At 43.0% G+C, this 14586-nt stretch overlaps 1 protein-coding gene across 1 annotated transcript in view; it reads right to left on the minus strand.

Annotated features, from left to right (window-relative positions):
* Positions 1-340: 340 nt before the first annotated feature.
* Positions 341-14586, minus strand: part of mvb12ba (multivesicular body subunit 12Ba) — a 37786-nt gene continuing 23540 nt past the window's right edge. Inside the window, exons 8-10 of the mRNA XM_083929827.1 lie at positions 7686-7741; positions 6779-6838; positions 341-5593 (exon numbers count right to left, since the gene is read on the minus strand). Coding sequence (XP_083785953.1) covers positions 5507-5593; positions 6779-6838; positions 7686-7741 — 203 coding nt within the window. The 3' untranslated portion in view covers positions 341-5506. The remainder of the gene's footprint in view (positions 5594-6778; positions 6839-7685; positions 7742-14586) is intronic.

Raw genomic sequence — 14586 nt, forward strand, 5'->3', positions numbered from 1 at the left:
TCTTCTTCCTACTCCCTTTCAGGCAACTATTTTGGTTTGTTTATTTATTTTTTTCCTCTTATGAATGTTAGCAATATTTATTTATTTTTTGTTCGAAACTATGATGGACAAGAGGTGACTTGTGCCCAATGTTTAATGTGTGCCTGAAAAGAATAAATAAACAAACAAACAAACAAACAAACAGTACCCGCTTTAAAATCCCAGAACTGATCAGGCCTGAAGTTGAGTGACATCAGCAAACGAAAAATGAAGACCAACTTTAAGTCAAAGACTTGAGTTCATCATAGTTTAATAAAAGTTCCTTATAATACAAATTCAACTGATGCTGTTTTGTTTATTCTTTTGTGAATCATCTCTATTTAAGACAGAATCTGTGACTTTTGATCAATAACATACAAAAATAACTACTGAAACATGTGACACCTTTGTGTCACCATGCATGCAAACTAACAGACACATCAAAGCAGGATTGTTATTTGTTATTAATGCAGAGACCATATTTGTTAACTACTAACTGTTTTAGATAAACTGTGTGGACTCCACAGGTAAAAAATGATACAGAGCAGATACATTTAGCTCAAAAACACACATGAGCGGTTTATCTTCAAACATGTCAGCAGTTCAATTGACAATTTTAGATGTTATATTTGTGAAAACAACAGAGAGCCATGGTCACAATACTGAAATGACTAATAAATTAGACAAAAATATAAAATAAAATAAAAGGCGTTATTCCATGCATTTATAACTTGGGAATATTGCAGAGACACTTGAAACAAATGAAATAAGCAACCTAAACAGGGTGCTTCTCAAGACAATACTGCATTAACATACGGTGGTGTGAAAAAGGATTTGCCCTGTTCACTTTTTCCAAATTGTTGAATTATAGACTCAATTTAAAATCAATAAAATCCATCTTATACCTCATGAATCTGCACACAATACATCATGACAAAGCAAAAACATTCTTTAGAAAGTTTTAGCAAATGTATATAACAAAAAAAGCTGAAATATGTGTGCAATAGTTTATTAACTCTTTACTCAGTACTCTGTTGAAACACCTTTAGAAGGAATTCCTCTTGTGTATGAAGCAACAGGCTCTACACACATCACCACACCCTTTAGTTCTGATTTTCAGGGACCCTTAGAGATACTGAAACTCTCTGCATTTGAATGGATCTCTAAGAGAACTGAGGGCTGGACTAGATCCAGATGTAAATGACACTGGTACAGTATGGAGCAGGTGGTTGGATAAACAGCAGTAAGTGATCAAGGGTCTGATGTATCAAGTGAACCTCAAACCTCCACCCTGCTGCCAGATGTGCAGCAGAGGTGCATGGAGCACTTTTTCTTTTGACTAATTCTTACTTAGAGTTCAAGAGGCAGATCACTCCAGAGATTCAGCCATTAATTACTGGAATAACTTCCAAAGGTAATTCAACAGCATGCAGAGTAAAGGGTTCATGAACTTTCGCACGTGATGTTTCAGTTTCCCATCTTTTATAAATTAGCTAAATTGCTTTGTTATTATGATGTATTGTGTGTATATTCATGAGGTATAAGATGGATTTTATCAATTTTAAATTGAGTCCTTAATCCAACAAAGTTTGCACTGTGAAGGAAAAGTCATACTGAGTACACGGACTATTTTTAGAGTGAACTTAAAAGTAATGTCTTAACGAATGTAAGACCAGATTTCAAAAAAGTCTCTCACATGAAGGCCTACTAGGGATAGAAAGTGTTATGCCCTTTGAGCAACTGGTAGTCTTTTAATTTGAAACATCTGCAGGAAGTGTTGAGTCCCATTGACAACACTAACAGTGAGTAGCAAAGCAGCAGTGGTTTGACATGCAGGTAAACGTGGAAGAAGGTCTGGCATTACATTAACAAGAAATAAAAACATCTGAAAACAAATTAAGAAGGAAGACAAGAGTAAAACACGGTAAAACAAGGCCCTGGATAGCATTTTTAGCATATAGTATCAGCATGTAGGTAAAGTCAAAAGCACTCACCTGTGGATATTGGTATTAGTGTTAAAAATGCAGTACTGTTAGACTCTAATGGATCAAATCAAATCAACTCAGAGACTAAAACTGTAATTAAAGGTTGAATATGGAGAATGAGCAGAACACCGCCATCTAGTGTCTTAAGATCGTAGTCGCAACAAAAAAAATCACACCATAAAAACAAGGATTAGAGGAGTTTGACTGACAGTTAGCCATTAGCGTTAGCCGTTCCAGCTAAGTAAAGATGAAAGTGATGTTAGCGATCAAGGAGAATCGTAGCCATGTGGGCGTGCGTTTGACTGGTGTTTCTCTCCTTTCTCTCAGTCCATGGAGTGAATGCTCGGCCTATATTGACTCTGGTTTTTGCCCGTCTCTGCTCACTCAGCTGCTGGGACAAATAACGCCCCCTTCACTGAGGCTCCGAAGCAGCTGCAGGATTGGCAAACTCCATTTCACCCAGTGCCAGCCTACAGTAGCTGCACCCAACAACAGACAACCCCGGCAACCAGCAACGCTATTGGCTGCTACCATGGAAACACAACGGGACAGAAAGTCATTGTCAAACCCGTCAAAAATATTTTAAATTTTAAAATATTAATTCAGGCTTAATATATATTTTTATAGAAAAGCAATGCTTTCATTCTGTACCCCTCAAAACGCCCCGTGGGTTGTTTTTTTTTTTTTTAAATATAGCTTTTCATAAAGATTCTACATATTCAACCTTTTCAACCTAACACTAGGCCGAAATTCAAGATAAACCTTACAAGACACCATTTCATTTGTCACAAGACTTTCCACCGACGAGGAGAGTGTTGGAGCCGGATCCTGAACCAAGTCATCAGAAACAATACCCAAGTCCCATGAGACTCATTCTGAGTTGGAGTTTAAAAGGGAAGCAAGCTGAAATAAAGAGCTACCATTGTTACAGAGGGTAAATTTGCACTGTAGGCAAAATGTTTTTTCACATATAACCAGTGTACTAATAATAAAAACAAGAGCACTTTTGTTTGACACCTGTGCCTCTGTTCATGCATGATGAAAATTGGTAACATTTTCACTGTAACATCTTTCTGTTTGTTAAACATTGTACCATTTGTGTCTATGGCACAAAGTATCAAAAACTGGCAAGATAAGGATGATTGAAAAAAAAGAATCCAAACAAATCACAGCAAACAAAAAACAATAATATTGTTGTTCATTCAAAGATGTGTAACATTTCTGCATTAAAATGTCTAAAAATGACTCGTGCGTCGAGCTTTGAACACTGACTTTTCACATCAAACTGCTTCACTCAGTGTTTTGACTGTTTTTATAGCGGGTCCCTTTGTTATGGAGAGGAGACCTCTGTGGTACAAACCTCCTGAACAATGACCAATGAAGGAATCCAAACTGTGAGAAACGGAGTACTATGGTGGTGAAGACAACAGCTCCCATGATCCCACGCTATGTGGCCAAACTCTCCTCATCTTCTTTATTGTTTAGATCAGAAGACACCTAGGGCAGAAAACTAAATATTGAGCATTTAAAATGTGTGTTTGTGCTTAAACAATGTCCCATAAGCTCAAAATGGTGATAGTGTGGCCGCTTTGAAAATGAGATGGTTAATCTCAAGTAAGGGTTTCTGAATCTATTATCACTGTAGAAATACTTAACGCTGACAGTAAATGGTAAATTGTATTGTACGGTGAATGAGCCTGTGACAAACACTTATTGGGTGATAGACTGTATATAATGGACGGCTTATCCAGACTTTTTTGACTGGGGTGAAGATGTTCCTTGAAAGCTCCAGGTCTGTAGTTTGTGGTTGTAAAGTTTCATGAGGCCGTGATTATCCTAGGTCACAACAGACCATTTTATATTTAAAAAATGCTCTCACTACGATGAAATGGCTCCTATGAGGACTAACTGTAAATACTGTAAATTCCGTTGTACTGGTACAATGACAATAAAGACAATTCAATAACATCATCACACATGAAGACAACTGTGCTCAGTGAATCCAAAGCTTTTAGTCAGGCCCAGTTTATGACCTTCAGGACTTTTTATGTACTCTGGTATGGAGAAACATTCAAATACTCCATTTAAAATAGGCCAAAATAACATATTTGTACGGCAGCAGAAACACTTAATGATTTGCTCCAAACTGTCTGGATTATTACCCACAGAACTCATTTTAATTCAGGTCAGAGTTTAAGGGACACCTTTGAAAATGGAGAGGACAGTTTTTCCCTCCACAAAAATGACTGCGTTTGGAGCGTTATTTAGCCTCCTTCCCTACCAACTGACATGAGGTGGTTGGTAACAATGGATTTCATAGATCATTAAGAGTCTGCTCATACCAACATATGCACTCCAACCATAAGCTAGACCCTGCTATGGCCTCTTAAAAACGCCAACATGGGCCTCCGACTAGGTTGGCTCATCAGGCCAGGCCACCCCCTAGAAACGTCCCTGTCCTGTATCGGGATATTTTGGCTCTACTACAGTGGGAGGAGGTGGAGCTGCGTCATCCATCTTTAAAAACAGTCTATGGTCACACTGCAGCCTGAGTAACACTGCTGATAAAGAAAAAAAGGTTTCCCTTTTATAAAATTTTCATATTCATAGTAATTCCAACACACTACATTAGCGATGGTAAAAGCAAAAGTAAGAACGGCGGCTTGTGTGGTCGAACAGTGTAACCTGTGTCCTGGTTCAGTGTAAGCCAAGCTTTGGGCTCATGTACAGACAGTGGAGGAGTGGTTAACAGAAGACCTGTGGCAAACAGGAGGCACACTGAAATGCACCCAGTCACACCAGTGTATTACAGTTGTATCTAGAGAACAATGGAAATCATTCCCTCATCGAGATGAGCATTATGAGCTGGAAAACTAAATCCCATAACATTTCCTTCTTTGTCTCCAACACATGAGGATGACTTTCCCTCCTGGTGCAATGATTCCAGCCAATGACAGAGCAGCAGGTGAAATGCAAACATGAGGGCTGCTCTTAGACTCTTATTTTCTGAGAGCAAAGGCCCAACGGGTGTCCTCCATTAGAATAATCCATCCTTTAATCCCTTTATCTTGTTGTAACAAGTCCTTCAGGGTGGATGTGGTTATTTGATTACAGGCAACAACACTTCACAATTGTATTGGGAGACGAAATATATTTAAAATCCTATGAGTAGATTCCTTTCTGTTTCCTTGAGCAAGAATGGTCGGTTTGGTCCAACAATTCTGTCTCGTCTTAAAAGTCAGTTTATCAATGTTGTACGTAGTGGTTTCAGCCAGACCCAGAGTCCCTCAGTGCTCTGCTTCTGTCTCTCTCTCAGTGTTTTCACTTTCCTTTTTTACAATTCAACAGCACAACTAACACAGAGACCCATCCTCTTCCCAAGGGAGGAAATCCATCTGTTTTGTTGGTCGTTTCTTCTCAGGGACTGTTTGTGGTGGCAGGTCCTCAGTAGTTGTACAGGTCTCCGGGTGTCTGTAGGAGTGTGTTGTTGGGGAGGGGGACACTCAGGCCTCAGAGCTCAGGGAGGTCCTTGTTGGACTGGGAGGGAGGCGAGCTGCTGCACTGTGCTCTGTGCGGAAACTGTAATCATACTGACAGAGGGAGAGTCCAACTTTATTATTTATTATGAAGTGACTGAAGTTCAATTCATTTGCAAAACATCAGAGATTTACAATGAAACAGTGGATCAAACATTTCTATTTGCTGAAACTATATGTGGTAATGTGGATTCATTCATTCCAACAGCAGGCCTCACATCATCTGTGTTTGAAGTTTTTCATACTTCAAACGTTCTTCAAGGATAATTCCTGTTTATACCTACTTGGCTCTTTATAGCTACTGTACAGTATATCGTTACAACAAAGTCCAATGGGTAAAAAGGGAATCTTATCAATATTCCAAGTGGACTAAGTTTTTCAGTTTGGCCTTTAAATAAAGATGCTTAGATAATATGAATAACTGTTGGTTTGTGTCTGATCATCTGATTGCGGTGTTTCTACCAATCCCAATTGCCAGCAGTACAGACCTGTCTCCCATTGAAAATGTTTGGTGCATTATGAAGCACAAAATACAGCAATGGAGACCTAGGCATAGACGGGCAGAAATGTACGTTAAAATTTGGTAAAATGTGCGTTGCAAACGTTGGTATTCATCGAAAGATTATTTACGGAGAAGCGTGCGTATTCCTACAAATATCCACTGGTTCCAACAGAGGAATGCAGGAGAGCATCTGTGAACACACAACACCACCTACTTTCTAGCAGAGAGGGAACAGCAGCAGAAGACCACACTGACAGCACCAGGTATGCCTAATAAAGTGGCCGGTGAATATATATATATATATATATATATATATATATATATATATATATATATATATATATATATATATATAAATATATATAAAATATCTCCTCCTCCCCCGCAGGTGGTTGACCCTCTCTCTAAGCTCTGGTCCTCTACCAGAGGCCAGGGACCTTGAGGGTTCTGCGCAGTATCTTTGCTGTTCCAAGCACTGCACTTTTCTGGACCAAGATGGCCGAGGTTGTTCTTGAATCTGCTGTAACCTCCTCCAGCTTGGGGGTCACTGCCCGTAGTGCTCTGATCACCACAGGCACTACTGTCACCTTTACCTTCCAGGCTCTCTCTAGCTCCTCTCTGAGCCCTTGGTACTTTTCAAGTTTCACACACATATATATCTATCTCTCGTGGTGGTGGATTAAGGACAGAGGAATATATATATATAAGCGGAACTTTAGTTAACATTGTCTACTCACCTCTTTCTCAATCTCAGCTAGTGACTTGATTGTAATGCCCATCAGATCCACCTGCTGCAGCTGAACATGGAGAGCAGTGACAGTTAGTTCGTTAGGAGTTCCTCCACCTTTTTCAAAGTCAAGCTCAAGCACTTTTCAAGCATTTCAAAGTGCATTTTTATGTTTTTGCAGCACCTTACAGCAGTGGTAAACTACATATTTGTATACAGTACAATACTCCGTATTCAGTATAATTATTATTGTGCTTGTTCATCACATTAAATGAGCTGTTACTGTCCTATAAACAACCAATATGATCTTTTGAGACCGAAGGACGACGAATGAAAGGAAAACTAACTTGACTAACTTATGGACTGTAATATAATCACCAACTATTTTGTTCATCTGTTAATTTTTCATGCAAACATTTCAGAAAATGCTGCTTTCAATCTCTCAAATAGAGAGCTTATTTTATCTGGTTTACATTATATATGCCATTGAGTATTTCAAGCACTTTATTCAAATCCAAGCACTTTTCAAACCTTGAAAACACAACACTAAAATTAAAGTGTTTACAAGAGTTTCCGGCACCCGTACAAACACTAAAATTAGTTAGTTGGTTGTCCAGTTATAGAAGCAAGTTCTCAATAACTATTCTTTTTCTTTCCAGTTTTTTACTTCCAATCTATTACTCATATAGGTATTTCAAATGTGCTGTACTTTTACAAAATATCTACGGGTCACTCTGGAGGGCTGGCTGACAGGTCAATCCTTCTTTTACACTGGTTATATCCAACATCGGTGCAGGACTTGAGCAGAGGTGCTAAACACATGACTGGAAACCTTTGCTATAAAAGGATCAAATCTGTGAACCACTGTGACTTCAACCTGCCACAAAAGGGCTAAAGACTCAACTCAGGCAACTTACATCAGATGAGGCGCAGGCAAACTTCTCAGAAATCATGAAAGGCACTCCATCCATTGCTGAAAGAGACAGTTCAAATAAATGTGATTTTTAAAAAAGATTTTTTCGATGAACAGCAAAAAACATATATTTGATATTTGTTCATTCTTACAAAAAAACCCATAGCCTTCTAGATGTAGATTCAACTGGCTTCCGTCAGAGTGTACTTAGACCAACTCACTGTTTTAATCACACCCTCGACCTTGTTTTGGCTATCCACAGAATCATTTTTAATCAGATCATCACTTAATAACTGGCTCACTGTGAATGACACTCAACTCTTTTGCGTTAAAAAAGAAGATACTAAAACTACAAACTAAAGGCTTTATAGCAGAACTCGGGAAAACCTGCTGCTGCTTGTGCTGGTTGTTGCACCACCACAAAAATAAGGCTGTAACAGAAGTGGGGCTGGGCGATATGAGAAAAATCTTCTATCACTATATAGGTCATATCGCGCCTGGTAACAATATATATCACGATGTAGCAATTTTTTTTGTAAATCAAATTAATAAGTAGTTTATGTTAAATCACCACATAGAAAGGCTCGTTTCCTATTACATTAAGATTTATATACTTGGAAAAAAGATACTCATGTTAGATTTAGGGCTGGTCCCAATTATTCAAATATTCTTTTGTTTAAAAACGAGGCCTATCTAAATACCTGCCTATCTAAAATGAAAATCGATATATGGTTGTTGTTTTTTTGCTTAATGTATTTCTGATACAGAAATCTTATTAAAAGTATTGTTATAACATAAATGTGTTTTGTTGGTATCTTTCTTTGACAATAGCAGACGGTAAAATTAGGCACATCCGGATCTCATCTAAACAGTGACACACTGATGACAGAGGCCTTTGGGAGCCATTTGGGGTTAAGCATCTTTCCCACACTTCAGACAGTTTGACTGGAGGAGCACGAGACGAACTGTCCATCGTCTGGTTAGTGGATGACCAGTGACGGTCAATGCAGCAGGCTTAGGAGACTGAGGAATGGTGTTCCGGACCGATGTTGTTCAACATTTACACCCACGACATACCGGAGACAACATCACGGAAATATGGCTACGCTGACGACCTGGCCATTATGATGAGACGACCGACATGGGAGCAGATGCAGGCTGGCCTAAACCAGGACATGGACACCCTGGCAGCGTACCTGCATGAGTGGGGTTTACAGCTCAGCATTGGCAAGACAGTGCCGCTCACTCCCACTCCTGCTTCCAGGCTGCTGCCAGCCATGCCTCTGTAGACAGGTCCTGAGCAGCTCTCCCTTACCGCCATCATTGCTGCAACCGATTGCTACCCGATTATGCAGATAAATGTTGCACAACATCAGGAGGATATGCCCTATTCTGACCCAGAAGGCAGCACTGGTTCTGGCCCAGGCTCTTGTCATCTCACGCCTTGACTACTGAACTCCCTCCTGGCTGCTCTGCCGGCCTGTGGCATCTGACCTCTGCATCTCATCCTAATGGTTGAATGCACTTATTGGAAGTCGCTTTGGATAAAAGCAACATCTAAATTAAATGAAATCTAGAGAGACAGACTTTAAAGGGTAACATTTTCTCTGTTAATTTGTGAAAATTACAAGTAACACAAATGACAGGTGTATATTTTTGACCACGTAGGCCTTCAGTCAGTCCGCCATTGCCTAACAACCCTTTTCTGGTTGTTTGATAATGGTGGCCGTATTTCCTTTTTTAAAAATAATATGCTTCACCTCCTCATACATTTCCAGTAGGTCTTGCTGTTCTTAGTTCTTGCTGTTCAGATGCCCAGAAGAACGCTGAATGTGTCTTTTCCATGTCTGAATCAGTAAATCTTTGGTAAAAACATCTGAATAACTTACAGCTGGCTTTTCATAGCCGCCCTTCTCATCCTGGCTTGGTGTACATGCAACTAATGAAGCCAGGATCATCAGACCAGACCAGACTAAGACAAGATTTCCAGATTTCTGCTTTTGTGCAATAGCCCCCCAGTTAGAAAATTGAAACAATGCATCATCCTTGCATTGGTTTGATTCAGGAAGCGGGTCTTATGGTGGAAACCCGCCCTAAGGGCGCACTCACACTGTCCTTCTGCACCGGGCCAAAACCGTTTTTTTCTGCTCAAGCCTAGTGCGTTTGACCAGTGTGAGTGCACCCGCTCCGCGCATAACTGCGGCCAGCGGGCCGTCCACGGCCCGCCTGAGAGAGGTGGGCTTTTGTAGAGCGCGTTTGCACATGTACGAGCACGAGCATGAGGCCTACGACGGTTCTGACGTAATTTATGTGCGCCTGTTTGGACATAGGAAATAGAAGGACGGACCATGCACGGACATTTAACAACAACAACAATGGCGGCGAAAGGTTCACGTTGGTGTGATGCGGAGGTGGAGTGTTTACTGCAGATTTGGTCGATGAAAATATTAAAAAAACAGTTGGACAAGACGCACAAAAACTCTGAGGTCTATGGAAAGATTTGTAAACAAAGCGACAAATGGCGATGACGTCAATCAATGCGTGTGACGTGTTACCTAAAGCCCGGGGCGTGGTGCGGAAGGACAGTGTGAGTGCGCCCTAAGACAGACGCGTTTCGTGTTGTGGCTGATATGAGCACCATTAGTTTTGGAAGTATTGGAAACCTGAGGGGAACATGAATGTCTGTACCAAACTTCTCACCACATGGGTGAGAAATGGGGCATTTAAACATCTTCCTATCAAATGATAATACGAATAATAATGTGAGTCCTCTTTCTGGTTGGCTCTTCTCAAAATTGGCCAGCATTAAACCGTTTCCTTCACTTAAGGCCTATTTGTGTGACGTCCTGTTGTGTTCTTTAACCCCCTAATGTAGCACAAGTAGAGTTTATATTTCAGTTATTAAATTGTTTTCTGTCAGATCGTTGTTATTTCAACATTTCTGACTACACTTGAAGGCAGCTTCATTTCAAGGAGAAAAAGAAGAAAACAATCAGCTGTTAAACTCCTGGGCAGTTAGAGCCTACTCACACTGTCCTCCCGGACCGCGACACGGACTTTAGGGTACTTGTCCCCCCTCCCTCTCCCCCCCGCGCCCCAGCCCCATTTGTACTCACACTGCCAGGGCCGGCCAATGCTTCTTGCTGTCCATACGCCATCACGCCGTAACACGTCACACGCATTGATCGCGTGTGTGTGGCTTTGTTTACAAATCTTTCCATAGACCTCGTAGTTTTTGTGCGTCTTGTCGACTGTTTTTGAATATTTTCATCCGACCAAATCTGCAGTAAACACTCCACCTCCGCACCACACCAACGTGAACCTTTCACCGCCATTGTTGTTGTTGTTGTTAAATGTCCGCGCATGGTCCGTCCTTCTATTTACATGTCCGAACAGGCGGACATAACGATACTGCCGTAGGGCTCGTGCTCGTGCTCGTGCTCGTACATGTGCAAACGGCTCCGCTAAAGCCCACCTCTTTCAAGCAGGCCGTGGACGGTCCGCTGGCCGCAGTTGAGCGCGGAGCGGGTGCACTCACACTGCTTAAAGGTACTAGGCTTTAGCTGAAAAACCGGTTTTGGCCGCGGCCAAAAGGACAGTGTGAGTAGGCTCTTAGGCGATTGTGTTTAGTTTTTCTACCCTCTTTATTTTTTTTAAACATTCTTGTGTCAATGATAGAGACAGGAAGTTTACAGGTGACTGTACAGGACTCTCACATCGCCTCAAACAAGTCCAATACAAGTCTGATTGTATTGGACTTGGTAAATGGTAAATGGACTTATATAGTGCCTTTCTGGTCTTCTCCCTAGTCAAGGCACTTTCACACTACTTGTCACATTCACCTCCGCTCGTTTCAAGATGGCGGCGCGCACGGGTGCAGCGGCTCTTAGCTCTCCAACTTGGTGTTTTGTTTTATTACTTTTTTTGAATGTTCTGTTGGACTTTTGCCCTGCAGCCATCACATATAGTCGCCAGAACCTAATCGACCTGGGCCTAAGGCACACTTTGTCTGTAACTGGCGACTATCAGCAAAAACACAACTTCCCGGAGGACATCGTGAGACCACCGGGATCTCCGTGGATGGTCATCCCGCCCAGGAAGCGCAGGAGGCGGGGAAGAGAGAGGAAGCAGAAGCGAGGATGCCGGTCGGGCCCAGATGCTAGGCTACGTAAACAACCGCACAGGCCAGCATTACCAAGCCTCTTCAACTCCAACGCCAGATCCATCACCCATAAAATGGACGAACTGGAGCTACAGATGGCAACAACCAGTTTTGTGCGAAACTGCAGCGTTATTGTCATCACGGAGATGTGGCTTCACCCGCTGATTCCCGACGCTGCAGTTGAGCTAGCAGACCGCGCGCTACACCGGCAGAACAGAAACGGAGACTCGGGTAAGAGCAGAGGAGGGGGGCTTTGCGTTTACGTACATAACGAGTGGTGCTGTGACAGCAGAATCATTGACACACACTGTTCTCCTGATCTAGAGGTTCTGGCGGTCTCGTGCAGACCTTTTTATCTACCGAGGGAGTTCACTGTAGCCATTGTGATAGCTGTTTACATCCCACCGGATGCTAACGTTAGCACGGCCCTCAGCCTCCTGCTTGCTACCATAAACAAACAGCAGCTCGCCCACCCGGATGGGGTCTTTACTGTTGCCGGTGACTTCAATCAAGCGTGTTTAAGGACTGTGCTCCCAAAATTCGTACAATACGTGAATTTTGCCACCAGAGGGGAAAATACTTTGGACCATGTTTACTCCAACATCAAACATGCCTACAGAGCGACACCCCTCCCCCACATTGCTGGATCTGACCATCTCAGCATGTCCCTCACCCCCACCTACACCACCCTGCTGAGGAATACAAAGCCACTAACAAAGACAATAAAAACGTGGCCTGAGGGAGCCCTCTCTCAGCTGCAGGACTGTTTCTCAAGGACAGTATGGGATTTATTCTATAGCCATAACCTCTAGGAGCACACTGACACTGTGCTCTCCTACATCAAGAACTGTGTCGACAACGTCACCGTCGAAAAAAGGGTCAGGGTCTTTCCGAATCAGAAGCCCTGGATGAACAGTGAAGTCCAGTCCCTCCTAAAAAACCGCAACACCGCCTTCAAGTCAGGGAACATGGCCCTGTACAGTGCGGCCAGGTCAGACCTGAAAAGAGGCATCAGGGAGGCCAAGGCGGCTTTTAAGAGGAAGATTGAAGACCACTTCGCTGTGAATGACCCCAGAAAGATGTGGCAGGGAATAAATCACATAACCAATTACAGAAGCAACAACCAGGGGACTGCTAGGACTGACGCCTCGCTGCCAGAGGAGCTCAATCTCTTCTTTGCCCGCTTCGACACAGACAGGTCCTCAGCAGCCACACCACTCCCACCTCCCTCCAGCACCGCCACACTGTCATTTCAGGAACATGAAGTGGGACGAGTGCTGAGGACAGTGAACCCCAGGAAGGCGGCAGAGCGTGCGCTGACCAACTGACTGGAGTCTTCACAAGGATTTTTAACCAGTCCCTGGCACAGGCCACCATACCACCCTGCCTCAAAGCCTCCACAATCATCCCCGTCCCCAAGAAGACAGCAGTGGACAGCCCCAATGACTACAGACCCATTGCACTCACGCCTGTAGTCATGAAGTGCTTTGAAAGACTGGTCTCTCAGCACATCAGGGCCTGTCTGCCTCCCACTCTGGATCCCCATCAGTTTGCTTACAGGGCTAACAGATCCACCGAGGACGCCATCACCACAGCACTCCACACCGCGCTGAGCCACCTGGAGCACAGGGGGAGCTACATGAGGATGCTCTTCCTGGACTTCAGCTCAGCATTCAACCACATCATTCCAGAGATCCTGGTGCAGAAACTCTCTCACCTGGGCCTCTCCACCCCCATCTGCCACTGGATTAAAGATTTCCTGACAAACCGACCACAGTCTGTCAGACTTGGCCCTCACATCTCCACCGCGATCACCCTCAGCACAGGCTTTCCACAGGGATGTATTGAGTCCCCTTCTATTCACCCTATACACACACGACTGCTCCCCGACCCATCTCTCAAACACCTTCATCAAGTTTGCAGACGACACCACAGTGGTCGGGCTCATCTCAGGGGGAGACGAGTCCGACTACAGGGACGAGGTAATCAGACTGACGACGTGGTGTTCAGTAAACAACCTCCAACTGAACACCACAAAAACAAAAGAACTGGTACTGGACTTCAGAAAGGGCAGAGCGGACCCAGCCCCCCTTTACATCCACGGGGATTGTGTGGAAAGGGTCCACTCCATCAGGTTCCTGGGTGTGCAGATGGCCGATGACCTCTCCTGGACTGCAAACACCACGGCGGTGGTTAAGATAGCCCTGCAGCGTCTCCACTTCCTGAGGGTGCTAAGGAGAAATAACCTGGAGGAGAAGCTGCTGGTGATGTTCTACAGAGCCGCCATAGAGAGCATCCTGACGTACTGCATCACAGCGTGGTCTGCCCAGCCTGGAGGACATTGCCAGCTCTCGCTACCTCAGCAGAGCTGAAAACATTATCAAGGACTCCTTTCACCCCAGCAACCACCTGTTTGACCTGTTACCCTCAGGCCGACGCTACAGGTCACAAAAATCACGGACAAACAATCTCAGAGATAGCTTCTTTTCTAGAGCCAGCACTGCAGTCAATAACAAAAAATAAAACAACGAAACAAACTACCTCAATGTCACAAATATTGATCACATAGATCAGATTTAAAATTTAGAATCTAAATAACTTAACAAAGCCACTTTAAACTGAAAAAAGCCACTTTAAAAGTCTTGTGCAATAACATGCTCCACCCTAAATATACATATTTTATTTTAGTATAGTTTCTGTTCTCCACCCATCTGTTTATACTGTTCCCCATCTGTTTATACTG

The sequence above is a fragment of the Echiichthys vipera genome (genome assembly GCF_963691815.1).
Source record: "Echiichthys vipera genome assembly, chromosome: 16".
NCBI classification, from domain to species: domain Eukaryota; kingdom Metazoa; phylum Chordata; class Actinopteri; order Perciformes; family Trachinidae; genus Echiichthys; species Echiichthys vipera.